This window comes from Pseudomyrmex gracilis, unplaced genomic scaffold, assembly GCF_002006095.1.
Source record: "Pseudomyrmex gracilis isolate BER0280 unplaced genomic scaffold, ASM200609v1 scaffold_28, whole genome shotgun sequence".
Taxonomy (NCBI): domain Eukaryota; kingdom Metazoa; phylum Arthropoda; class Insecta; order Hymenoptera; family Formicidae; genus Pseudomyrmex; species Pseudomyrmex gracilis.
This window is the reverse complement of record NW_018020612.1, coordinates 987,602-1,015,292: the sequence shown is the minus strand read 5'-3', so window position 1 is coordinate 1,015,292 and position 27,691 is coordinate 987,602. Positions and strand designations below refer to the sequence as shown.

At 37.5% G+C, this 27,691-nt stretch overlaps 3 protein-coding genes and 1 long non-coding RNA gene across 12 annotated transcripts in view; 1 reads left to right on the top strand and 3 right to left on the bottom strand.

The window, feature by feature from the left end:
- Positions 1–2: 2 nt before the first annotated feature.
- LOC109852334 (tyrosine-protein phosphatase 10D) lies at positions 3–11,406 on the bottom strand. Of its 6 annotated transcripts, none has more exons than XM_020423400.1 (22): positions 11,326–11,406; positions 8,923–9,440; positions 8,549–8,833; positions 8,171–8,449; positions 7,749–8,003; positions 7,270–7,605; positions 6,653–6,988; positions 6,033–6,383; positions 5,610–5,900; positions 5,304–5,492; positions 5,095–5,200; positions 3,694–3,920; positions 3,521–3,597; positions 3,134–3,268; positions 2,925–3,047; positions 2,686–2,834; positions 2,417–2,552; positions 2,166–2,232; positions 1,676–1,774; positions 989–1,090; positions 760–819; positions 3–684 (listed from the first exon to the last, which is right to left on the bottom strand). In XM_020423400.1, the coding sequence occupies exons 2-22, from the start codon at positions 9,425–9,427 to the stop codon at positions 434–436; spliced, it is 4,359 nt and encodes a 1,452-aa protein (XP_020278989.1). In that variant the 5' UTR covers positions 9,428–9,440; positions 11,326–11,406; the 3' UTR covers positions 3–433. The 6 variants fall into 6 exon arrangements, 5 of the variants coding, with proteins under 5 accessions (XP_020278989.1, XP_020278987.1, XP_020278988.1 ...); XM_020423398.1 differs by having other exon boundaries at positions 10,078–11,373; XM_020423399.1 differs by having other exon boundaries at positions 10,187–11,373.
- Positions 11,407–12,280: 874 nt separating this feature from the next.
- Positions 12,281–14,544, bottom strand: LOC109852380 (60S ribosomal protein L10a). The gene is made up of 5 exons (XM_020423493.1): positions 14,353–14,544; positions 13,835–13,990; positions 13,077–13,225; positions 12,593–12,765; positions 12,281–12,517 (listed from the first exon to the last, which is right to left on the bottom strand). The coding sequence occupies exons 1-5, from the start codon at positions 14,355–14,357 to the stop codon at positions 12,347–12,349; spliced, it is 654 nt and encodes a 217-aa protein (XP_020279082.1). The 5' UTR covers positions 14,358–14,544; the 3' UTR covers positions 12,281–12,346.
- An 809-nt stretch (positions 14,545–15,353) lies between these two features.
- The window catches only part of LOC109852378 (MOB kinase activator-like 2), a 25,292-nt gene continuing 12,954 nt past the window's right edge, over positions 15,354–27,691 (top strand). Inside the window, exon 1 of one of the 4 annotated variants that reach the window (XM_020423491.1) lies at positions 15,354–15,585. In XM_020423491.1, the coding sequence (XP_020279080.1) occupies positions 15,581–15,585 (5 nt within the window). In that variant the 5' untranslated portion in view covers positions 15,354–15,580. The other 3 variants (XM_020423488.1, XM_020423489.1, XM_020423490.1) reach the window with 3 other exon arrangements.
- On the bottom strand, positions 15,592–16,789 carry LOC109852381. Its single transcript, XR_002250001.1, has 3 exons — positions 16,634–16,789; positions 16,437–16,517; positions 15,592–16,213 (listed from the first exon to the last, which is right to left on the bottom strand). It is a non-coding gene; the product is annotated as an uncharacterized LOC109852381 (long non-coding RNA).

Here is a 27,691-nt window from a genome sequence, read left to right as displayed (position 1 = left end):
TATCAGTGTGTCAAATATTCTATTACATATCGTATCATGTACATTTCAAATAAATATTTAAAACATAAGAAAATTGTGTAAGCATATATGTACAATTATTTCGTTTATATGTGTATTAATTAGCTATTTAAGATTTAATCAGGTAACAATGTGTGTAAGCACATGTTATATTTAATATCACATGTATAGTACACTCTGGTAGTATATACACTCTTATGAGGGGATACTCTCGTACAATTTATAGTTTTATAAACAATAAGACACGACAAGTAAATCATCGATTTTATCCTAGCAAGTAAATGTAAATTTGTTTTCAATCTTTTATATATATTTACAGTTTTTCTCAAATATCTATGTATTTTTTGATTAATTTAATGCACTAAATTATAGAATTCAATCATCTCTTTCACATGTCTAAAAAAACGCAGATTTTTTATACAACCGTGGTATCAGTAAAGATACGCATCATTGTATGCTCGGTAGGTTTTAATAACTCTTTATCATTTGTTGCACATTGCGTGCTATTCTCAAGCACATCAGTCGATTGATTTGAAATTAATAATGGAATACTTTCCTGTAGTAAACTTTCTCTATTCGATGTATTTGGTGAATCTTCTACTGATTCAGTGAAGACATCCTTAGAAAAATGTGTGGAATAGATACAGTCCAGAGTTTGGAATTGTTCTAAAACAAAAATAAAACAATTTATATCGCAACATTCTTATGACAAAAATTACAGTCTGAAAATCTGTTACCAACCTGCAGTAACAGGATGAGTTGTTGTATGTATGGCACTCATAGATTTGTAGTGTCTCAAACCTTGAAAAACAATTATGTGAAATAAAATTTGTCATACGATATACTTAAATCTTTGACAATCAATGACATATTGAAGTAAAATACATCTAAATAAAAAATTATTCTTTTTTTAATATATAATATATGTAGCAATTTTTCAGATTATGTGAGGTGACTATTTCAGTCTTACCGCTATTCATTCTTCTTTGAGGTTTTGACCAAGAAAAGAGATTGTAAATTGATTCCATAGATAGAGACTCCATAGATATGAAACTATTATATTTTTTAGGTACTGGAACAAAGCATAATATATATGTCATACGGCATACTCAAATAATTGGATGTAGTTGTGTGATGTAAAATTGTTTTCAGAAATTTAATAATTTGTTCGGTAGCAGTTTTCAGAAAAACATCAAAAATAAAATCTCGCTGGGTGTGAACTACTTAGGTCAATCAACTAAAAAATAAAAAAACAAATTGATCTATTGCATATAACTACATCCAATCTGTAAATGATGAGAATAGATGTATGTTACAAAATTACAAGAAGCGATACGCATAGAAGCATTCCATAATCTATAGAATGTTATCACATTCTAGAGATGGCAGATAGATAAGAATTAGATTATAAATAAAGCAATCTGTGAAGAAAGCAAAGATAATGCAAACCAAGCATTTGTTCCTACCTTATCACGAGTTAGATAGTTGAAGAGAAACTCTCATTCTGTAGTACAAAGTGGATTAATGTTATTTCTAAAATACCGTGCTTTTCTAATAATACTAAGAATACGTAAGAAATATTAAAAGAATACGCAAGAAATGTCCAACAAATCTACAATAGAATAGAGTATGTATATTTTTTATACACAGTACGTACACAATTCTGAGTTGTTGACTAGATTTATGTCCGAATTTGTTGCATCTTTGGTTTTCTTAGGGACATTCTCATATATCGGCTCTACCGGTGGCGGTTTATCTACAGGAATGCGGGTAACATGAGAGTCTGTGTGCTGTATTGTATTTAACCCTTCGTAAACTGACATGGGTCTCCTAAACCCATCCAAAAATGTCAAAACGATGTCTCTAGTTAAAATTAGTTTTTTTTAACGCTTATATTTTCGAAATTATTAAAGATTTTTTCAATTTGTTGTTTTTGATTGACGCAAAATTGTTCAAACTTTCGATTACATAAAAAAAAAAAAAAAAAAAAAAAACGCGAAGATGTTTGGTTTTAAAGTCGCGTGGGTCTCACAGACCCAGTCAGTCTAACTAGTAAACTGTTTTGGAAGTCAGCCTACAAAGGGTTAATTACAAATATCATTTATATTTAACTCAAACAAGTATCAGCAAGTAAAAAAGATACTTACAAGTTTTTAAGAAATAAGGATTCTTGAGTACTTGCTTTATACAATTATATATATAAGCGTATTGACTCTGAAAATGTAAGGATGATATGAAAATACATGTACTTTTTTATCGTACAAATTTATAGAAATGCACTATAAAAAGTTTATAGAAATTTACTCTAGTTCAGAAATACAAATTTTTTGTGTGCAAAAGAGTTATTTTTTACACACAGTCTCTCGAATCATCTTTTTTTTTGTAAATAGATACTCACTTCTCTCTGCACCATATTTATTCTATGATGTCGCAATCTATATACAGTTCCAAATACATCTAATTTTCTGTTATCCCTAAGATGTTGCAGAAGAATATCAATCGCTATTAATGTTCCTGTTCTACCAATTCCTGCGCTGTAAAATAATGACAATTATTTTATCAGAAGAAAAGAGTAACACGTCAATTTATTATGATTTATCTTAAAGCGTCCGTGGAATCAAGAGTGCAGTCTTATGTTGTGTTTTCTCTACGTGCAATTATTTATACCTGCAGTGAACTACTATAAAGCCTTTATTAGCGCTGATATTACGACGCATAATTTGACAAAAATGTATCATTGCATCGAAATCCTCCGGAACATCGTGATCAGGCCAGTCTTTAAAGTGCAAGTGAGTGATGCTTCTTTTCTCCTTTTCCTGCAATTATTATTCGTATCACAAATACATTCTTTGCGTAAACGGTTTTTTCTTACAAATATACTTAAAGCAGTTGTATATAAGATAAACCTTTTGCAACACTAGCGTTCTTTGAGTGTGTGTCCTGAAATCCAATTCGCTCGTACATCGTATCGTCATGTTTTCGTATCGGAAGGTTTCCCTAATTGCCGGATAGTACTGATGACATTTCTCCTGAAAAAAAAAAAAATATAATCGATGCGCAATAAAATACAAACTTGATATGACAAAACGCAGATCACATCGCAAGCAGAATTTACTTTGCCTTTCTCAACCAACTGTGTCAACATAACTATGATGTTGATATTGTATTGATCGACCATTCGCCAAAAATCATAAGTCGTTTCCTCCTTTGGACCCTGACAAGCTATGTACTCGTCTTCTCCCGTATATCCCTGGAAAAAACACGGCGATAGAAGAGAGAAATGTAACAGATATAAAGAGAGAGAGAGAGAGAATCGTATTTCATATAGTAGATTCATATAGTAGATTTACCGACAAATTTTGTATTTTCTTTTTATTATTAAGAATACGAAAAAAATTATAACTTTTAATTTTCGAAATAAAATTTTTCAAATTAAATTTACATTTTTGAAAACGTCATTACATGTATATTGTATACACACACAAAACTGTAAAATACTTACCTTTATAAATGATGCATTGATGTAATCTGTGTTAGGATCGTTATCTATTACCTCCAACTTCACTCTTGAGAAATCATCTGAAAGTATGAATCACACATATACAATATATAATAAATTGTTAATTGCAAGTGTGTGTAGTAACGCGCGAGTGCAATTGCAAGATAAATTCGTACAAGGTAAAATATCGGAATAGCGATTTTTTTTTCGGTTAGCCTGTAAGCAGGCCGTATTTGTGGGCATTTGCAGATCGACGCTGAGAGTTTGAAGCAGTCGAAATTCATTGCTCAGCTTTCCGGGATTGTCGATCAATTGCTGACAATGGCTGATGAATTTTTTCCGTGTGAACGGCGCGGGCACAGGTGAGCCGGGCATGTCAGAATGCAAAAATCTTCGCAACACCCTGATAAAACAGAAATGACGCAGCAAATGTAAATTTCCGTAAAGCGCTGTATATATATGTGCATGTGTACGTGTATATATGTACGCATTCCTTCTGATGTATTCAATCATATAAGAATATCAGATATAAAAAATACGTTTGAATAATAACACATTTGAAATAGATACGTACGTGTCTCTCTCTCTCTCTCTCTCACGTGTAAAGACAATGTAAAAATTAGAAAAGTAAACTCTCTCCGGAATACAATCGAAGTTAAGTTTTATTAACGTCAATCGTTAGAAGTGTCGAAACAATAAAGAGTTACGCACAGAATATGCGCAATAGACCCGTTCGCGCAATTCATATATACGCATATATTTTCTTCGATGTGTGTAGGCTGCTCATTCATAGTGGAGGAACAACAGAAAACTTACGCAATAAACATACGCACTTGGCCAGAAACGAATAGAGCGCGACTCGGTTATTCGAACGCACTATATAGTCATAAATCGAATTTCCGGCAACGTGTTACACGCGACGTACGTCACTGTTCTTCTAATTGTTTCAAACATTCACATCCCGCGTGGTCACAAAACAAAAAATCCATAATATAAAAATACGCGATTCGGCGTTTGGCTCGCGGATAAACTTTGCGAGTAAAATCGCGACGGACACCTCATCGAGCACTGTGAGTCCGGTAATGCGCTGTATATCTTAGCGTGTATATGATAGACGCGTGCATCGCGTGACCTTGCTTACGCTCGCTACCTATAGTTCTCTTCTGAGTGAGTCATAGAATAAATATTGATCATTGTTCACGTATATATATGTTGACACCTGTCCGGAGTGCATTTTCAGACTCTCGTGATTAACCATAGGCGTGATTTCAGCAGTCTTTTTATATTGGTGCCAAATGCGACACGTGTATATGCGACAAATTTACCGGTTGCAAACGTCTCTCGAACAGCTTTGTTTGAAATTTCCGTCGACTACAGAAAATTTTATCTTATCTCCCTCGTGTCGTATACACACGACGATATTCGATTTCGATAATGTAAGCTCGAGAAGTTTACGAATAGAAAACACATCGCGTATCCGAGATCAAGATACGAGAAAGTTATCGGAGAATTACTCCGATACATCGTGTTATCGGTTGTTTGTTAGCGTTCGGAGCTACTATAACATTGCAACTTACAGATATGGCGAGCATTTTCGTACGAGCAGCATCATCGTCACCAGTATTCCCGTGAGGAGAATACCGAAGACAGCTCCGATGACAAGGACGACATTCAGTTCGGCATCTGAAATATCGCAAAACGCGACGAGGTAAAAAGAGAACGAATTAAAATATCATACGCAGGACTCTTATATTATTCGCATTGATTAAGATTAAAAAGCACTTACTCGTTCTTACTACGAAATAATCCGAATCGCTGTAACCGCCGAAAGTAAACGCTCGCATTCTCACGTGATACCACGTGTCCGGCTTGAGCGGGCCGTTACAATATCTTTTCTTCATGCTCTTGCACGTTGCATCCTCGCCAATCGTGTACTTGACGACTTGTATGTTGCCATAATCGTCAACGTTCTTCGCTAAACGGAGAGGCAAATATTTCAATAATACATAAGCGACGTGTGTTCGAAACGTCACGTTTTGTATATACGATCGTATATACGATTCTTATATCTATCTATAGAGATATCACCTACAACTATAAGGATCCCAATTTCTCAGCGTCGCTTGATACGGTATCGAAAAATCGTTCATCATCGCTTCTTCCCAGGATGACGCGTTTGGCCAGATCTTGCTCTTTAGATCGAATCGCGTACTTATCGGTTTGTTATTCCCCATCTTCGATACCATAATCGCGTAATATCTGATGTTGCCGGTTTCATTGGTAAACAGGGGCAGCAAAACAGTAGCCGTTGTCGTGGATCTGAGCATCTTATACGGATCTATGGTAATTTTGTCGATGTAATTTTTGTCGGGTTGCAATGGTACTGCAATTAAAACAAAAACTCTCTCAGTTACACTAGCACATTATTCGCAAAAAGAAATTGAACATCTACACGATAATGCGGCACTGGTGCAAAAACAGATAAGTGTTATTATATTTGCAAATTAATACGTACTGCCAGCGGGATATTGTACGTTTTTGACCACCGTTGGTTCTCCGAAAGCATCGACATTCTTAACTTTGGCGGATATTGTAAAGCTATAATTATACTCTCCTCTCAGTTCTTCAAGATTTAACAAACACATGTGATTGTTATCGATGTACTCCTCACATTTGTGACTAATGGAAAAGGAATGAGGTGCAAATCCCTCTCTGATGCCGTGAACTGACACTTCGAATTCTTCGAGCTCTCCATTTAAAGAACACGGCAATCCCCATGTTAGAATCGTGTCTAATACGTCTGGATTTTCTAAATTTGGTTTGATAATAATCGACGAAGAATTGAATCTCGTGACTGCTTTTGGAACTAAACATAAATGTTATATTTTTAAAAATATTTATAATAAAATATTTACTCCCAGAAAAGCTAAAGATATGTTAAGTATTTATACCGTGCATTATAATTATTATTTATACTATATACGTTATATATAGAGATTTTATTTAATCTTGTTATATAAAAGAAGAAAAACAATTTAAAAAATCAATTATAGTATAGTAATTATAATATAGTAACAATGTATAAAAAAAGAAAAACAATTAAAAAAATCAATTATAGTAAAAATAGATACATACCTCCGGGATTTGTTGGACTGTGTTTAGATTTGCTATAAGAGCCCCAACCATTTTTTATTTCCGCTCCTGTTCTCGCTTTTACTTGAACTTCGTAATGTGTAAATGCTGTTGCGTTGAGATAAGTATAATTAAATGTACTAGCATCAATCGGTTCAGATAATACAGTGCCACTTTCTTCTTCAGCGCACCACTTCGGAATGGGATAATATTTTCTCCAAGTGATTTTGACTTGAAATTCTTGCAAGTTACCGTGCGGACATTCCGGTTCTTTCCAATTCAAAGAAAATTGTGAGTCTGTGACGTCATAGAAGGCGAGAGAGTTAGGCGGATCTGGTACTAAAATTGTAATTTAGAACGTTAACGAGCTTGCTCAAATTAAATTAAGCTATTTTGCATTTAATTATGTTATTAAAAATATAAAATTATTAATAAGTGAAATCAAATATAATTAAATATAGTATATTTAATTATATTGCAGCGTAGAAAAAAGAAAAACAAAATAACGAATTATCGTTAATTAACAGATTTTATCTACTTTGATTAGTAAAAGTAATGTTATTACAATTAAATCACTCAAATTAAAATATTAGTGCAAAATAAAAATAACGCAGTTTTACCGTCTTCTAATGTTGTAGCATTGACCTTGCTCTTGTTGCTTAATCCTCCACTATTATAAGTAAATGCCTGACAAGTGTAATTCGTAAAAGGACTCAGACCGGTTACAGTTACACTTTCGAAGACAACTTTATCCGAAGCTGAGTTTGGGTCCAATTCTTTCCTGAACACATTATTGGAATGACAATGTCTTTTCCCATGTATTTCTGTGTAATTGCACGTAACTATCAGGGAATTTAATTCGCAGTAATTGTTTTCTTTTTCAATGATCCAGTATGTCGTTAAGTTAGTCTCGTATGGCTGGATTCCCGGATCTGTCAGTTTCGGTGGACGCGTTTCTAAACATAGAAATAAGTTTACATTCTTCAAAATTGACTTTTTTTTTATATTGGACAACTTAAATATATGTATATTGAAATTAACAATTACATTCAAAATGAGCAGAAAAAATTATCACAAAAAAAAATAAAAAAATAATTACTGTATTTCAATGTAGTGTTATTGTCGACAAGCGTATCTCCTTCTACATCGTCTTTATTAAAAGCACTGATCGACACTTGATAATCCATACAAGCATGTAGATTCGGAACTACGATCCGCGTTTCCGTCGTATTTTTAGTAAATTTGTCTACGGATATGTGATAATGTTTAAGGCAAATATCAGGTATCGGCTCCCACGTAACAATCAACGAAAAATTTCCTGGTATTATTTCGCAACGTTCCGGTTTTGATAATTCTGTGAATCAGCAATGTGTTATTTTAGAATTGGCAGACAAAGTGAATAACACGTTAATAAAATTGTACAAAAAGCAAATTGGCATATTTGTTCTTTTGCTATAAAAAAATTAACTGCAAATTTTCACAAGAAGCAACGCTATGCGTCTGCTTTTCGTATATACTCACTCGGTGAAGTTGTTCTCACAGTCTTTACTTCACCGGTGGATTCTACGGTTGGTGTTACCGTTTTAACAGTAAAATTATACTCCGTACACGGTTCGAGATCGTTGGCGGTGTAATTCGTGGCCGTAACTGTAATTTCACTGCAAGAGGTCTCATTGCACTGATTAATCAAATAATTGGAGATGCATTTTGCGTAATTCGCGGGCGCTTGCCAAACCAATTCAATAACGTTTACGCTGACATTGTGAACATTCAGATCGACCACATTGTCTACCGAAGGAACTGAAAAATTAGTAAAGTATAAATAGACGTTTTCAAAGGCTTGACTTTGAGACTAAATATCAATCAATTGCTATTTCAGAATTGAGCTGTATTGCTTACTAGTACTGTTTGTTGACGCTGATTTATTGATGCCATCAGATTCCCAGAAGTCCGTCAGAATTTTCACAGTGAACGTGTATTGCGTACACAAATCGAGATCGGTGGCGTTGTGCCACGTGTTAGTTTCGTTCTTTTGATTGCAAAAGTTTTTGTCGTCGCATCTTTCGACCGAGTATATTATCGAGGCGTTTATCGCGTCGTTGTCACACGGGGATTTCCATGAGAGAGCGATCCATTCTGTGCCTATACTGTCTATCCACAATTCAACTATCTCTCTTGTATCCACTACAATCATATATCGTATGAATGAAACTAACATATAAAACAGTTTTTGAATACATACTGATGATTTATATTAAAACGATTTTAATTACCGCTCGCGTTCACTGGCCACGTTGGATCGCAGATCATTGAATCAGTTGTTGTGGTGGTGCTTGCTGTCACATTGTCGACAGTAGTCCCTTCCGATCTTGTCTGATCGGTGGTCGAAGGAGACGAGGATTCGTCATCGACATAAACATCAGTCATTAGAAGTTTAGTGATAGATTCATAGGTGCTGATCGTGGATTCATGATTCGTAGTCTCAGCGAGACTACTTGCGGACGTTTGATCGGTATTCAAAGATGAGAATCTATCGGTGAAGACAGTCCCGAGAAGTTCGTAAGTAGCGATCTTGGATTCTATGGGACTTTCCGTCGTATTGTCAATAGCGGAACTCGCAGGAGATTCCCTAAAACCAAGGTTATCTCTTGTGGTCGCGATACTCTCCGTCGATATGGGATTGCTCGAGTTCGAAGGTGTGGCAGTCGTCACCTCTGCACAAAGCAGGCAGAGGATGAACTGAATTGGAGCGAACACCAACGCGATTATAAGAACCATAATTTCGCTTAAGCTGCAAGTAGAGAAAACAGCAAGTATAGAAAATTTATACATATTAACTGCTTTATTAAATCGTCCCCGAAAATACAAATTCTCCCTTGATGTGCTTTTTTGTACGTAATTTGAAATGTACACTATTCTATTTTTTTAAACACAGTTTTTGCGACGCATTATATTCCAAGCGCGTCCCCGCTTCGATGCAAAAGCTGGAGATTTCTATTATATTAAAATAAAGCCTACGCATTCCAGAACACAGAGCGGAAGTGATTTGGAAAGCAGCAGCAGTCATATCTGTTTCCTCTCACGCCCGTCGGAAGGATCGTACGCGTGATTACTCAAGGTTTCCTCAAGTCTAATTTTCTTCAAAGTATAATTAAAATGTTTTTTTACATTTTTCTGCACACACACTCACACACACACACTCTCTCTCTCTCTCTCTCTCTTTTAGATGTACTTTATGTTAAACATAAAAAGTAGAGTTTTTATAAAAAGTAAAAATAGAAATTTGAAAAAGTAAAACTATAGTAATCACAAAAGGTCGCGATGCAAATGATTTGCATCGAAATCTTCAAAAAATTAGTCTTCACATCAATACACGTCCTTATATGCATGTACAAAAATAAGATACAACATTAATATTGTATTAGTACCGTTAATTCTGAAGTTGGCATTACCGCAGAAGTTGTTCAAAGCACCACATTTTGTTTTTTTACTGGCAATTAAAACACGCACGTTTTTGCGATGCTTGAGGATACTTACACTCGCGATCACAAACGGAGATATTAATTTAGAAGCGCGCGCGCGCGCGTTTGATATATCAGTCGGTCCGCGGATCTGTCGATGACTGTTTGGGGAATGTTCGTTCGAGAGAAGCGTGCGTCACGGAGCATACGTAAACTCGTCGTTTGTCGACTTTCGATAATAATTGCCCAACCAACGCTCGTTGACAGTCTTCCGTCCGTTTGTCTCTGCTCTGGCAGCTGATATCGCTGATAACGCGCCTGGACTACACTTGTCCAGAGAGTGTACTCTTTTGCGGCCACTTTATTAATCAAATACAAGCGCCGCCGGCCGCGCGTCCGTTCATCCGATCCCCGTGACACATTAATATTTTTTTTACATTCATCATCAAGCGCCTGGCAAGAAGGGATCGGGCGAGGGGCGCGATCGCTATTTTTACGCTCTTCGTCTGATAATCTTGATGTCGCAGAATGTTTATTGTTAACATCGGAGATATCTGCGAGCTTTCAATCTAGTCTCGATTCCAATCCGAATAGCAAGAGTCGTGATTATGTTATTTATCTCTTCAGTTTATTTTTTAAAGAAAGAAAATTTCGATTGTCCACAAGAGTCGGTCGAATCACATTAATAATTTTTTTTATTTCTATGACGCAAGCAATTCATTATTTTCAAAAAACTTATTTGAAAAACAAATGTAAATATATTACAGTCTCAAACTTCATTTCGCAAGTTTTGGCAGTCTTATTATTTAAATAATCAGTAAAAACCTTTCGATAACAACGTTTACAACAATTTATTTCACTAACATCAAATCTGATGATTGAACATGAATTCGCAAATCGGGATTGTTTGAATTCAGATGCAAAATAATATTGATGAGAATATTATCGGAGAAATCTCTGTCATTAATCTTTTAATACAAGCGATTTTATAATGGACATAAAAAATCCGTGCTTACGTCAGCAAGCAGTTGGTTCTTACAAATATTTCATTTGTAATTATATATCAAACAGGTTACTCATTCCGAGATTTTTTATTCATTTGTTTCCGAGAGTTTATAAGCTTACAAAAAACATTCGTTCGACTTCTCGCTGTCATTATCTGTACATTTTTTGTTTTAAAAACAAACACACAAAAAATGTATTTATCGAACTCACCTCAAATACTTTGTTTTATGCTTTGATGCTCCGAGATAGTGAAACGATGTAACGTTCAGAAGTCCTGCTAAGAAATTACCGATAAACGCCGACGCATAACCGGCAGAGAATTTCGTCGAAAAAAATAACACGTGGAAAAACACGAGAGGAAGAGAGCGCGAAACGCTGAACGTGATACTTCGAGTCTTTGGCTTAGCATGTGCTTACATCGCAAAAATTCGAAACCGTGCACCTCTTCAAAACGTAGCGACCGCCACCGGACCGGACTGGCTCTCAGAAAGATCGTTGGAAATAGCGACAACTATGGTATGCTTGCTCAGACCTGCAGCGGACCACCGTAGGGCCCACACACATACACGTATGTACTTTTACACGTACAATTTACACACAAACGCGGTCCCCGAACCAGCATCTGAGAGATCCGGATTCACAGGCTCCGGCTACTTCCTGCTGTGTCTCGATACGTAGTCTCTTTTACCTGTGCGTACCTTGAGGAGAGTTGAATAAAAATCTGCCGCATAAAGAGAGTAGAATAGGAACAGGAAAAAAAATTTAAATTGAAAATATTTGTATATGAATAAAATATATAATGACGCAAGTGCGAGATATGTTATCGCCAAGTATAGATATATGTAGGCGGTAAGCTCTCTGAGATTTTATTATACAAAGCTTACTCATATGGTCTAATTATTTTTATACCAAAATTAATTCATTATTTCATATAATAAAAAAAACGTAATTTTTCTGCACAAATTTATTGTGCGGTGTTTTTTCCTTTTATTAAAAAGTAAGTTCTACAGAAATTTGTATTTTTGTAAAAATGCCGTTAATTATACATTTATAAATACTTATAAAAAAATTCTACGAATTTATTAAAATTAATGTCGCTCTGTTTCCACTTGCCGGAAAGCTTATTACAAACGTAAGGAGTGGGTAAAAGGGGCAAGTTCATCAATTTTTTTTTTCAGTTTTTATTGTATAACGGATGTACATCTTCGTGATAAAAATTGCACTATTTAATTTAGTACAGTCTCTGCGGTGGCCCCATGGTGGATTTTATGTGAAGCGAGCGCACATTCTGCCAGTGTTTTTTCAGCAGAGAAACAAGGAAGTTTATCGAGAGATGGACGTTCTGCACCAACTCGTCGGGTGTCATATCAACATGTCCGACAGCCACCGACAGACACAACACCTGCAGGACAGACAGATTGATATCAAAAGTACGAGTAAAATCTTAGGCGACAAATTGCATTTGTACGCAACGCACCTTCTTCATTTGAAATTTAATGGTGGCTTTGACTTCGTCGATTTTACCGACCATCGATTCCTGATGAGACAACAGACCAGGAAATTTACCGGCCTTGTTTAAACCGGGACCGAGCAGACGAGGAATCTGTTTGATCAACGACTCACTAGCTAAGAACGCATCATATTTCTTTGCTAAAAAAAAGAATGCAAATATGTATTACGCAAAATTCCAGAATTTACAGAAAATGTTAAATCTTTTATTTTTTTCTTAATTAATTATTTCTAAGGTTTTTGATTTGAAAAATATTTTCTTTAGAAAAGAGAATGTATCAACACGGATTGAGGTACAATGCTACAAATCACATTGTCCTCACCTAGTGAAGACTTTAATTTCCTTCCACTTGACGATCATTATTGTATGTGTGATTGAGCAATAATGATGCTTTTGGGAAGGCACAATAAGCATTAAATATTGAAACACACACAAGAGAAAATAATTATACCAAGTTTTTTGACGAGTTTCTTGTTCTTGTTCAATTTTTTCAAAGCTTCCGCGTCCATGTACGGAATATTGTTGGCCTTGGCCTCGTCACAATGCTGTTGATCGCCAAGAACGCATACTTGCATCTTTGGCCTGGGAATATTCTTCAACCTGACATAATAAAAGTCAATAATAATCAAAGTTCAAGATACACAAAGTTAATTCTCACGTATAAACCTTTAAATTTACGAAGATATATTGAAATAGAAAAAATATATATTATATATTGTACAATATGAAAGTAAAATTATACTATATGTAGTTTTAGTTTTCCAATATTCTCAGTTATAAATATTTACTTCACAAATTGTTCAGATAATACATGCAATAAGACATCATTGAATATTGGTGAGTTGATAAACAAATTATAAAACCATTATGTAATATGTGAAGAAATTCTACCATTAAGTCTTAAATCGTTTTACAAAAGTAAAACAATTTAACAATTGTGATAAATTTCATAATTTTGACCTAAAATTATACTGAATAACTTACCAAAAGGATCATGAAACATGATCCTGTATAAATTAAATAACGGCATATAAATACCTCCCCAGTTTATTTAAGACCCTGGGTACAGGTCCGCCAGGTAAACCCCAGCTTCCTGACATGTACCATGAGGCATTCTCTTTACAAGTATATTTAGTACAAACATAATGGATATATGAATCTACTAATATAAAAAAGAAAAAAATGCCTCAGAGTCAGGTAAAAACATACTTGACTGTCCCCGAGAAACGCTTGTCCTTCTGTGGATCATAATTCTTCAAGCCGATCTGTAGCTCTATAGTTTCCAGAAATTTTCTTTTCTTTTCTTGAGAGTGTTGAAGCACAGCATTTACACACTCGTAGAGAGTATCGCGCGAAACTTTAGACCTGCAATATCGAAAGAAAATGCACGTGTGCAGAATATAACCTTGCTCCGCAAGTATCTCAAAAGAAAGTGATTTAGTACATTTTATTGTACAAATTATTGTTTTTATAGAAATTGTTATTAGAATTTTCGCGATCATTTCCTTAAATTAGTAAATGCATTAAATGTGCGATTTCATAAAACTGTCCGAGACTTCGTATTCAGGACTCGATGTATGTAGTTGCACATCGATATGTTAGTCAGTATATTAGTTAAAAATAATACACACTCGGCAACAATTGCAATTCAACGAATTTGTTTGTTGCAAAGTAGTAAGGTTTTTTTAAACGATTGAGTGTAGTGGACACGATTATTATATACTCACGTCATCCTGAACGATGAACAAGAGCGCCGAAGACGTTGAAAGTGCGACTGATCTTCTCAACGACCGTTACCGGAAAGAAATGGACGCTGCAGGCGGACAAAACGCCACGCCATGTGCTGTTTCAGATGGCGCTTTTGTTAGAGCTGTGTTCCGGTCTGATTGGAGGTTTCAGATCGCATCGAACATCGAGATCGAGTTGTTTAGAAGAAAATCTTAAATGTATTTATAACATAATTCAAACATTAGAAACTGGTGCATTAATTAATTTATTACAATTGACTCCGAACAATATCTAATAATTTCTATTATTTATTAAAATGTATTGCATAATTTTTTATAATTGATGCAATTAAGGTTTGGTGCTTTCGATCGGTCGATAACTTGAGTCGCAATATTGCTTTTCGATAAATTTTAAATTGCGATCAGTTATGGAATCACATTCGAATCACTTTGGCGCGTTCAATCTCGCATGCAAAAATTGGAGTTGTATTGAACGTTACATTTTTATGATCATCCATAGGCGTGTGTAAAAAAAATGCTACAAGTTCACAAGTCTCGCAAAAAGTGCAAATGCAGCGTTGAGCATCGACTATGTGACAGATACCGTCCTCTCACGGACGATCAATGAAGCGCAAAGTTGCGCAAACAAGCCGTTGTGAGGCGCACGTGTGCAAACAAACGCTCGTCGCGATCAGCTGTGCGGCTGCTTATCGCGCGCGTAGCAACCGTACTTTCGTATTTGTGTTGTTGTGCGCGTAAGAATTTGCGTTTCGAGTGCGTTCGCGTCGCGAACGGCGTTCAAACATCTCTTATCAGTAATAAGGGCAAACCGATCGCGAATATCGGAGGCCGGCGATATGCGTATCCACGATCAGCGGGGCATGACGGGAACAGGTGACAGCGAAGCCGCGCCATGTTAGATTTCACGAGATCCCGAAACGCGCGCCGCCGCCGCCGCTGCTGCTGCCGCTGCCGCCGCCGATGCTGCTGCTGCTGCCGCCGCCGCTGCCGTTGCTGCCGCTAGCTGGCTACTACCACTAACTACTACTGTGGTGCGTGGTACCACCGTGGTGGAAAGAGCGAGAGAAGGGAAGGAGGAGATTTACACTTTGTTGTTTTCTCGGGCTGTATCTCGCGCGCGCCGCTTTCCTCGCGACGGTGATCAACACGAAAATCATCCAAGCTGGATAGGTTACCCGAGTATCTCCGCGATACCGTGGACTGGTTTATGGGGTAAGTGTGCGCTTTCTCTCTTTCTTCTTCCCGAAACGATCGAGAAGTATTGCGAACTCTTTTTCTCGCGTTCGTGCGCGCTGTCCTCCGCGCGATCTTACGTTACGCTTTTCTGTGGCGGGAGGTTAACCTCCAACCTGCGTTAACCTGTGTGCCTGCCTGCCGAGAGCGATCACGAGCGCGCGCCGTCTTGCTCCGTCACGCTGCGTGTCCTCGTCCCGCTCGCGCGATTAATTCCCGCGTGCTGCGCCGGACTCGCTTTTTCCTCGCGAGGAGAAAGTAACCGAGAATCGCCGTCGTGTGTCGATCATCTCCGCGGATGATTTTCGTAGCGTCACTACGAAACGTCTTCGTCATAGTCCACATCGGGTGACGCGTGCAACTACCACTCATAGGGTGCTGAAAAACACACACTGATGCGCTCCACCTTCGATCCTACTGTCTCCTTGATCTAAAGTCTAAAGTTGTCTTTTTTCTTTTTTTTTTTTTAATCGAAGGACGAAGTTTTTTTACGTTCGATATATTTTTGTAAATTGTCTCGCATTTTAATTTTATCTCAATCAGATATCACATCGAGATTTGAACAAATATTAATCTTCTCGACCTTATTTAACTTTTGCAATCAAATCTGAAATTAAATTTCTATTATTAAACTTGGAAGAGAGAGAGAGAGAGAGAGAGAGAGTAAGCGTTCGTCATTCAGATTGACATTGTACTTATCGCGAAAAAACTTTTTCTCTTGTTTTTATTCTCAGTTATAATTTTTTAAGATTTTATGTACAAGTTTTTTAGCATCCTACGTGTGCACCGTATTATTTCCGTTTAATTTTTTTTTGTTGATTATTACTCACCTTTTCCAGTGAACGACTTTAAGGTCAGTCTTGGTCTCGAATAAGTGTCCACGGCTAGCGATTCTCTTTTTCTCCTAGTCACTGGGGCAAAGAAACAATTTTTTTTTTTATGTAAAATTCAAAGATCGTCGTTAATTGCATTAATATCGAAATCATAAATATATAGAATGTTTGTTTCAAAATCATAAATATAATACCTGTTTCTCTCGATTTTGCATACAAACTTTGAAACGAAATCTTGACGTGAGATTTAATAAGCACTATAATTAATATAAATTGACACGTTTAAAAGAGCTCGATATGATTCTCTCGAACTTATCAAGACCAAAGTGTTAACTGCAATGGCAGGATGTGGCAAACCGCAATCGATTGTTCATCTCGCTCGCACGTACACACATATACATGATAACGATTTTTCATTACATTTCGCAAATGGAAAGAGCTTTTATCCTTAAGAACTTTGTAGTTTGCGTGGCACTTATCCAAAATAGATAAATCAGCAAATTATTTTCTTCTATATTGTGAAGTATGTATAACTGATGGAACACATTTTTAACAATAGCGACGAGACACTCTGTGGTGTTGTAAGAAAAAAAAAAAACAATAATTAAAAATATATTTCATTTCACGTTTTAACACAAACATCAGAATCAAAATCTCGGTTTATTCGTACACTACTTGTTTCCCTTTTGCTTTGTGTTTGTGATTGTAAGCCTGTCACACATTTTCCTTTATTCGAGGATCGAAAGACCGCAAGCCTAACCGTCAAAGGAAAATTGACAAAATCATTTCAGCTGTTTTCGAGCTGAATTCGCTTACGTAAGGTTTGACGTATACATACGTGTCCTCCTCCTATTGATACAGTTGAACTGAAAAGGATTAAAATAAACTCGTACATGATAGTTGTAAACTTTTTCCAAATCAAATTGTGCCGAAGTGTCATCACTACTTAGCGTGTTATCGCTATATTTACTTTCGGAGAATATCCAATTTTATTTTTTGTCCTTAAATATTTATCAAACAATCAGACAATTAGACGTATCGAGTTTTTTCGTATGTTATTTTTTGAGTTTATCGCAGCCGTAAATTCGAGAATATTTATGTAATATTATCCGATTAGAGTAAAGTGTAATATATACGTAAGCACGATTTTTAACGCACATTTCAAAAAGTGAAAAATATTATTTTAGTGACGCGTGTATCCGAGTCGTCGTGTCGTTCCTTGCGTAAGAAGTAAGTGTACAATAATACTTGACGATAACAAAAGCGATATCAAGCACAATGAAGTCGCATTTATCGGACTTAATTTGCGCCACACGCAAACGGCTCGTATAATACAGAATTCACGTTGCGAATTACCGACGAATCAATATACGATCGAACTGTGAATCTTCTAATTCTGTTTCCGCGTGGGAGAGCGCTGCGGACCTTTTTGTAGGAAAATTGTACGTGCGTAAAGTTTTTCCGCGCGCGTGACACACTATTTTGTACAAGCTGCACGCGGAATTCTCCCATTCACCGCGACAAAATACGATATCTCTGTGATTTTACGCTGCTTTCACTTAATTCGAAATCGGTCTCTTTATGAAGTCGACGTTTTCCAAAACATTTCTATAATTTTGTTAAACAAAAATAAAAGTTCTCTTTGATTTCCTTTTTGTATAAAAAAATTGTTTCCCTTTTGTTTCTATACAAGTTATTGGTTTCTTGAGGTATAAAAATAAAAAATTGATATATAAAATTGTACTTGTGAATAAAATTTTATTAGACATTAGAAATAAACATAAATGATCTTTTTCCGGTTTGTATTCGCGGAATGACACGATGCATTTCTTTCGGCGATGATATCATTTCAAAGATCGCCGTCGGTCTAACTCCTTTCGACCGATGATTTAATTAGCGATATCTACCATCGGCGTTAAACGGACCTCGTTAAGGCGTAAACACACGTTCGTCGCGTCGTGTGCATGCGTGCCAATGTAAATCGCTATCGTATCATCGGTTCGCAAGGGTCAGAAAGCGTGGGCATCGCCGTTACACGTCACGGGAATTTTGTTCGTGACAATTGAAGCGAAGTATTAAAAAAAAAACCAACTTTTTCGTGCTGCTTTCTCACTTGCAAACAGCAAAGGTTTTACTATTATATAAAAAAATATAACTTTAGTTATCTCAGAGAATAACTAGCCGAACGAAGATTCGACACAATTAATAATTAAAGTGCAATAGAACGGGCCCTCAGTTCTCCAAACTTGCCTACCTATTTATTCTTTTTATTTTCGTTTGCAAGCCGAAGAGAATAAATGTCTCACGTTGGTTTTCTCGAACGATAGTGTTTCTAGGGACACTCGTCGAGTGTGTCTCTCTAGCGAGCGAACGAGCGTAAAAGTTTGCTCGCTGACGCGAAACCGAACGCAGCGATGACTCATCTCGATCTTCTCGACAGTACATACAATTGGCTTCCTCGTTGATTCACGCACCGTTGCGCGTTCGCCAAAACGCCGTGACATGACGTTTCCAGCGCTCGATGTGTCCAGCGAGCGATTTTCCCCAGTCGCGCGCTCGCGGAGGACTCGATCTCTGGAGAAAGTTTTCAGACGATCGAGTATAACAGCAGAAAAATGTCGGAAATTGGAACATAAAAAACAAACATCTTCGTTTGACTTTACCCTTGAAACAATTAGGTAGATCGTTTGGCAGATGGATTCAACTAAATTTAAGTGTAATTTCACGACATGCGCGTTGAATTTCCAAGATCACGGAAGTTGTCAAAAAGTCTCGAAAATAAATTCTCTTAAGTTTTCCTCCGCTTTTTTTTCTTTGTGTCTATTGCTTCGTAGATCGTCCGTGTGAGATCGCGCAATAATTTTTCAGGACAAAAAAACCGATATTTGTAATTTTAGAACTTGGCTTTATCGTTTGTGCCGATGATGTAAATCTTCTCGATTTGTTCAATTTTACGAGGCCGATTAAACAACGCGATTCGGTAAATTTAAATTCGCTTAAATGTAAGGAAGGTCATTTACATATCTGACGTGAGTCATAACAATGATGTTCTATAATCGTCGTAGTTTAAGTTGTCTACCGCGTGATAAAGACATTATGAAGAAGAGCAAAGTACGTACTAGTTTTCTGATCCGTCGCATTTTTTGTACGCTTGTCTGAGCACCTGCTATCAGATAAGTCATCATAAACAAACAAAAGAACAAAAAAAAAAAAAAGAATTAATCTAAAATACTACAAACAGTAAGAATGAGTTGATCACATGCGATATTCGAAGTGGGATAGAAGCTACGATGATAATTTTCGAATGTGTTGAATGTAAAATATTTTTGTGCGGTTTGTTATTTTTTGCACAACATTTGCAGAACGATATTATTTTGTAAAAGTTTTTAAATATGTATATAATATTTTGGTTTAATTTATACTAGCAAAATAAAACACAAGCAGTATAAACGATTAAATAGATAAAAAGACATAGATGCCAATAGCGCGGACTTAGCAAGTAAATTATATAAGTGTGTAAATATGTATATATATAATACTCTTGATATATTATGCATCCTCACGTTCGTCGAAACTTTCTTGGAACTCTTCTTGTTGGCAATCCATTTCATCCGATTTGGATTTTTATCTGATAAATTTCAATCGATATTTATTATATATTAAACATTGTGCATATCGCGTTGCAGCGTGCGATTAATATCGGAAGTTATACATTAATTGCGCTCGAACAATTTAATATTGTACAATTTTATTTTATTTTTTTATTTCTCTCATCATTTTGTGTCAAGAGCGAAGCGATAAATTTCAGAAAAACAACGTTGTTTGTATATTTATTCGAATTATTCGAAGTTGCAAACGCGCCTTTTACTTAGACGCACAAGCGGAGCACTTTATTTTATGATAACGGCCACTTTATCGCCAGTTTTTTACGATAGCGACGGGCTTTACTAACCGGTGATTTCACGTGAGCGCATCCCGCCAGTTTTCCGGGCAAACACTGTTATCGCGTTTATCACAAAATATATCGTCACAAAACGCGTCGTTGTCGTATCGAGACCTTCGCTATATAGTACATATGTATAGAAGAATCACGATATTACACGCTGGGTGCGAAATAATCGATGTGGCGTAAAGATTTGATATCGGAAGGTCGAACTTAATCCTTTTAGGAAAGTGAAAAGAAGAAGAGAGAAGAAAATCACGTTATATGAGAATGTCAAAATATACTTGGTGTGCTATATACTTCAAAATCATAACTTTTAAATTTAAGTCGTTGTTTTAACAATAGACTATATTGCTTTTGCTCTTTGTTTTTTGCTTGTCTCATTTATTATTACTCTTTTCTTCTCTCTCTCTCTCTTTCTTTCTTTCTTTCTTTCTTTCTCTTCACGAGAACTTAATTGGAAATTAAAATGATCGAGTGCGCTGTCAAAAGGTGATAAATTGCCGAATGATAACGCCGACGTTAGATTTTTCCCGTGAGTCTCCGTGACATAATTACGCCAAGATGTGCACATGTGTTATCGATTTAAGGGCTGTTAGACTGTTGGTTTTTCACATTGTGACATTTCTTTACACGATCTTGAGAATTTCCGAAGGATACGTCATGGTTTATAAACCGTCGAGGTCGAGACGTCATTTACTTGACATTCTTCCGCATCCTCGTTATCTTCTCGCGCTCATTTCCACGATAATGTCACATCCCTACATCTCTCTCGTGGCTGACAGAAAAGCGTATTCGTCGGATGATTCACGGACGAGCGGATAAAAATAATCGGCTGCCGCTGATGAAATACTTTCGCTCCTGAACAATCACGCGGTCGCTCGTTATCAGTAAACGATATCGGTCGCGCGTTATCGAGATGCAGCGAGGATCGATAACTGTGTCCGATTGGCGTGACATGAAATTGGACGTAATGGCCAGCTTTATCACTTGTAAATGTACGAGAAAAAAATCTCGTTGTAAAGTGTTGCGAGTATGCTTATAATATAATTGGATTTAAAATTGTTTTGCCGCATATATATGTATATGCAATATATATACATTTACTTAAACAATTATTTTATTTATTTTTTAACAATTATTTTTTTTATTTTTATTTTTTTATCTTTTTGTTCATTATATTTTCTTTTGGGCAGTGTTTGACGTCTAACGCGGAAGATCCGGTCTTTTAATATCGAATCGATACGAGTATCAATAGCCTCTCGAATTTAAGCTCGTGTGTCGTTAGATGTTTTCCCGATCCAACGCGCTAATAATAGTTTCCTCGTGGCATTCACGCTCGCAATTGGCGGCAGTTATATCGTCCAATTCGTATGTCGGTCTATGTCTAATCACAATCGACGTAATTATCTTCGATATTTCGCTCTCTCTCTTCCTCGATTGACGGGTATCGGCGACATGGCTCTCTTTGTCCGTTGGACAGTGTTTCAATTCGCTTTTCGCGACTTGCCGTCATTCGGATCGCGGTGATGAAACGCGTTCGCGTTCCGTAAAATTCGTCTGACAATATTTTCTATCGACATTCGCTCGAATAGGTACATGTGCGGACACGTATTGTAACATTGCTTGTTTCCGCGTTGTCCAATTCGTTGTTGCGAACGCGACTAATGTTCTCATTGACGGACGCAAAATTTGCAACCCACACACGAGCAAAATATTTCATTTAAAAGTTCTGAAACTAATTTATGTTTGATTTTAATTATTTAATTGTCATTAAAACTCGAGCGCAACTCTGCGCATATTAATAAGCGTGTTAATAAACAGTAGTTTATAAGCATTACATAATGCGTACATATGCTTTAATTTTAATTTTAAAAGTGTACAATCGAGTAGCTATTTAAAATATTGAGAATTAAAAAAGTTTAAGTTTTCCAATTGTCAGCGAATTTTAAATTCTTAAATACACACACACATATTTAAAATGAGACAAGGTTAATACAAAGTAGTTTCGTCTTTTATTTGAGAGAAAAACGCATTCTCTGAATTCATCGAAGATTCTGCCAGAACATCTCATTTACCAGAAATAGTGCATCCGGTAAAGCTGAAGCAAAAGTTGTTTGGGGAACAATTTCGCAAAATCCAAACGCGGCATAAAATATTACACGTATGTATACGCACACATCGGACGGCCTTAACCTTTCACATTTGTAAAGCGAAGCCCGTGAACCAGTAGGTATCGCATATTTATTCGTAGCAGATAGAATACATTAAGTTCTGAGTTGCAGCACATACACATGTTTGCCGGTTAGATTCCAAGTTTATCCGAACTATCGAGATCAGCGTTCAACGAGCGGGTTGTATATGTGTTGCAATTAATGAAAATACGTTACGTAATTCCCTGTTCTCAACTCTCCGGAGCAATCTCCGCTCTCCGCTGAATAATCGATCGGCGAAAAGGAGATCGAAAATCTGCTCGCCGCACAAGCGTACGTGCATAATCCACAACATCTGCAGGAATCATTCTCGTTATCGATTTCACGCGTTTTTCCGCGCTTTCGTCCGACACGCACTCCGAGAGCGTCCAATATTTGTTCTCGTATATGTGTAAGCAAAACGAACGTATTGACATGAAGCCAATGAGCGAAGCAGCAACTCGTCGACAGGTTAAACTTTCATGTATTTTATTGATTAACTTTCCGGCGATGGAAATCGGGTCAAAACTAACTCGTTAATATTTTCAGACACGGTGCCGTTTGACATGCATTATGTTTCGGGAGGGGGGAGGGAAGAGAGGAGTTACATTACATTTTGAGTATAGCTTTGAACTCAATAATGCACGCGGACTCTTTGTGTTTTAGACATATGTTATTTTATTTTTGCACAAATAATATTGTTCGTGAAATTTATTTACACGTTCCGCGAAAAGTTTACTTGACGATGAAGTAGCCATTCGTGCGACGTATGTATCATACGAGTAAACGCGAGTTCATTCGAAGGAACAATAGCCTCTCTATATCATCCGGTTTATACATCGCGTGTGTTTTTGCTGTTGTCGCTCCTCGATCGAACAAGTTAATTTTCTCGCGGCATCTGTTGTTCCTCTTCCCTTCGCCGGGCACCCACCAGGAAAACAATCCTGATGAACGTACACCGGAAAGAGTCCAGCCGGGGGTACGTCTTCAGTTGCGACGATCTCGCGTTGCGGCGTGTTAATAAAACTTGTTCGGTTTCGTTTCGGTCAGTCGTTAATTGCATTACGACGAATTCTCGTCATTATGAGAACAGAGAGAGAAAGAGAGAGAGAGAAAAAAAAGAAAAGAACAACGAGAAGAAAAGAAGAGAAACAGCGACGAACGACGTTGTACTTCGAGAAGAAGCCCCTGATGCTCTCTCTTTTCTTCTCTGTCTCTCTCGGGTCATCTTTCTCCGATGTCTCCTCCTCGCCTCACGTCTTCTCCGCTGCAAATACCCTCCACGTTCTCCCGAACACAACGAGTATATGGAGGCCTTTTGGTCCCTCCTTCCCTCTGCGGTGTATTCGCGTCTTTCCCTCTCTCTTCCGCTTTTTCTCTATCTGCCCGCGATGGACGATCGCGCGGCGCAGTGGTGGTACCTGGCGAACGGTGGCCTGCCTGCTTGCTTGCTCGCTTGCTTGCCTGCCTGCCTGCCTGCCTGCTTGCCTGCCTGCCTGCCTGCCTGCCTGCCTGCCTGCCTGCCTGCCTGCTTGCCTGACTACCTACCTGCCTATCTGGAGAACGGCAATGTCAGTCTGTACTCCGTTGCTGGCTTAGCGGACGGCCAAGTGATTCTGACCGATCGGAACAGAGTGTACGTACTTTTCTTCCTTTTGTCTCACTTTTTCCTCTTATCTTTTTTCCGTTCTCCTTCTTCTTCTGTTTTATGCCTCTCGCTTACCTCCCCGCTTCCCCCTGGTACCGCCGCGTCCCGATGTTCGGTCTGGGTAATCGGAAGGTCCTCAAGTACTCCGCCATCGAGACGTCGCTCTCCATCGATGTCGAGGATACCGTCACGTGCTTCTGCAGGTCAGTTTGTGCTTGTACTCTTGCTCTTGAACGTGATGTTCGCATCGTCCTTGTACGTGCGCAACCAATGCTGGTGTGTAATATGGTCGGTGATGCCGGTGATGTAGTTGTACCATTCTCGTTTCCACTGCGATAGACGACGCCGAGTAGACAATTTTGCTGTACTGAGAAGAAGACGTGTATGTGTCGATGAGATTTGTGCGTGCTGTGGTTTTCCGCAAAAAGCATCAACATAGATTCGCACAGTGAGAAATTCAGTTTGTCTTGATTTCCGTGCGTACTACATGTTCGTAGTTTACGATCAAATCGACATGTCGATTTACCAAAGTACATCTTTACAAGAAAACTTCGCAATGTTCTTCACGATTTATTTTTTGTAATTTTACTTTGATCAAAAATAGGAAGTTCGAGACGCGAATTAAAATCGGTTAAAAATAGCCACAGAAGATAAGTTTGTTCAAGCTTTAATGTTTGAATATGTGTTTGCTTAATTGCCTTATTTGTACACACGTTGTGAATTTAAAGCCACGTCGATTTCGATCTCAAACGATTTTTGTACTATTTTTTTTGCATAAGAAAGCACCTTTGAACGCGTTATCGTTGTATCCTTCGTCGTCACGAGTCTCTTAAACGAGCCGTCGTTATCTTGACACAAAGAAAACGATATGCGTCGCCTCATTGTTATCACCGATGTACGAGTTTTTGTTAACGATTCCGCGTAATGACGAACCGGGAAAATCACGTCAACGATTTATCCTTCATCAGCAATTCGTGTCTATGACTTGCGTCATTCGATTAAAAAAGACGGAAATAATATCTCGCAATTTCATTGAATAATGTGACCTAGCTTGTGTTGTTTTTTTCTTTCTTTCTAAATCGTTACGAAACAGGCGCACGTCGAAGGACGTTGTTGAACGAAGGCGATATTTACACGTCTGACTGATACCAAGAAACGCATTCTGAACGTATTGTTTTTTCATAAATCACGATAAAATTGTACACGCGTCTGTGTTATCGCGAGGATTATTTCGAAAAAATGCAAACGAGATACGAAAAATACTGCACTCGCAAAAGTATGAAAAGCCGTTTTTTTTGTCAGGCCGCGAAGAGACACGTTTCCTCGAAACGACTGGTAGAGCCACGTAAGACAAAAAGTCCGAGATGCTTGTCTAGAAGTATCAACGGCGAATACGACTGGTATTTCGCAATTTTGCGAAATAAATCTCAGAAGAGGACACTGCGCGCAAATAAATGCAAATACAACAATGTCTTATCAGACGATCGTTTCTCGCGAGAGGTTCAGTTTGCACAGCTTGCTTCTCGTTGTTGATTGTAACGACGCACAGGGTATTTAGGTTCGCAACGTTATCTCTTCGTCGAGAACGATCTCAAACGAAATAATTCACTCTTAAAAAAAGACACGTAAAGTCCTTACTATGTACACGAAACAAAAAGATAGAAAAGTAAGAGCTGCATATGTTTTTACGTTCAACGAGAATATTCTTGGTCTTTGTAAATCAGAGGCAAATTGTATATCGCGTGTTCAGGATGCACTCGGGATGTTCTCCTGTAAAGCCGAGCGACACTCCTCACCGCGGCTTTACTTCTGTGTCCGTGTGACGTAATTACATCGCTGACATGTGCGACGCGCGACGTGTTGTAGCACGTGCCACACGACGGTCGTGCGGCTCGACGTGGTTAAGGGGCTCGGACGTCTCTCGCGGCTTTCGAAACTCGAAATCACGAGTGCTCGTGTACATATATAGGTTTTTCGTATCTCGCACGAAATATTGCACTTTCTTTAACACGGACTGGCGAAAGCGGCAACGCCAGAGATTTATTTCTGTTTTTGTTTTCAGCGGAATTTTTTTTGTTTGCTCACACACGACACGATGATGATGTAATATGAGAGTTCTTTGCGGGGCAAATTAAGATAAGAGTCAAAACTAACAATTACGTTTATATTCAATTAACTTCTGATAATGTTCTGGATCGTGGTGATTCCTGGAAATTTGAGCGAGAAAATTGGTTTGTGAAAAACAAGAAAATTCTCAGCATTGTTTCCGAGATTAAGTCCAAGAATATAGAAGTTAGCGCGCCAAATTGACTCTAAGAAGAGTAAAAAAAAGACGCTAGAATTTAATCAGACGTTAATTACACAGCAAACGATGCTGCAATTAATTACAAATTTTTACTTCGCGGAATATATAATTTCCGGAGGGATGTTTTTTTAACGAAGCCATCGAGTAAGAGAGTTTAATTGGCGCAAGAATATATTTAAGTTTCAAAATTGCGTCTGAAATTAAAAAGTCCCAGCGTGGCAAGAACAACGAGAATAGCTAATAGAACCTCATTTTTGCCGTTCCGTGTATATAATATTGGTGTGTTCCTTCCTGAACTTGGACGGGACGCCGCCATGCGGCGCGTACGATTAAGGTTAAGTCAATATTTGCATTCAACGAGGTGCTGTTAGGTGGACATGAAGCTTCACACCTTCGATGCCTCGCGCCTAGATCGAAGTCAGAATTAAGACGACGATATGACCTCGATTTTTTTTCAACCGTTCTATTCAGAATGTTGAAACGGTCGTGTAATTTCGAGGAAACGTTAGCCGCTGAACACGAACATGCTGAAAAAAGACATGCACTTTGAAAAAAAGACATTGACACAAACACATTTGATATTTGATGCTTTCGCGGTGTGTTGTATTAACATTCGAAGATGTTTTTTTTTTGGATTTGAACCGCGTTAATGTTATTTTTATACCAACGTTTCATGAACATTTCAGTTCACACTTTATCAGAGTTTCAAGAGCAACCTGATAATAAGTATGTTCACGAAACGTCGGTATAAAAATGACACTAACGTGGTTTAAACCCAAAGAACATCTTCAAGTGTTAATACAAACACATTTGTAGATGAATATACGAAGTATCTTCTTTATGTCTATATTAATCAATTTACACACGTGTTTTTTTTAGTTTCTGTTTTTGACTATTTACATATAAAAAAGGAATCGGGAGATTTGTCGCAGTTTATTTGAAAAGTAATAGAATCGCTTGCGCGTTAATGTCACATTAATTAACAGGTGTCTGTTCTCGAAACGCGCGAAGCCCGCTGATAATTTATTCAGCTTAAGCGAAACGGAGCAAAGAGAGAGAGAGAGACGCACACGGAAGAGCATTTCGTGTTCGCAAAATGTGTGCCAGTTATCGCGGCGAGAATCGAACCACGCGTTTCCATTAAGCTGATTAACGCGGCATTGA

Bases quoted from the DNA above. Each gene is read 5' to 3' on its own strand.
- LOC109852334 (XM_020423397.1), bottom strand. From the start codon at position 9,481: ATGTATAAATTTTCTATACTTGCTGTTTTCTCTACTTGCAGCTTAAGC. The intron at 7,606-7,748 runs GTAATTATTTTT...TTCTATGTTTAG, and splicing joins TAACACTACATTGAAATACA to AAACGCGTCCACCGAAACTG. The intron at 3,048-3,133 runs GTAAATTCTGCT...TTTTTTTTTCAG, and splicing joins AGTTGGTTGAGAAAGGCAAA to GAGAAATGTCATCAGTACTA.
- LOC109852380 (XM_020423493.1), bottom strand. The intron at 13,226-13,834 runs GTATGTTTTTAC...TTATTATGTCAG, and splicing joins CGTTTCTCGGGGACAGTCAA to GTTGAAGAATATTCCCAGGC. The intron at 12,518-12,592 runs GTGCGTTGCGTA...TCTGTCCTGCAG, and splicing joins TTAAATTTCAAATGAAGAAG to GTGTTGTGTCTGTCGGTGGC.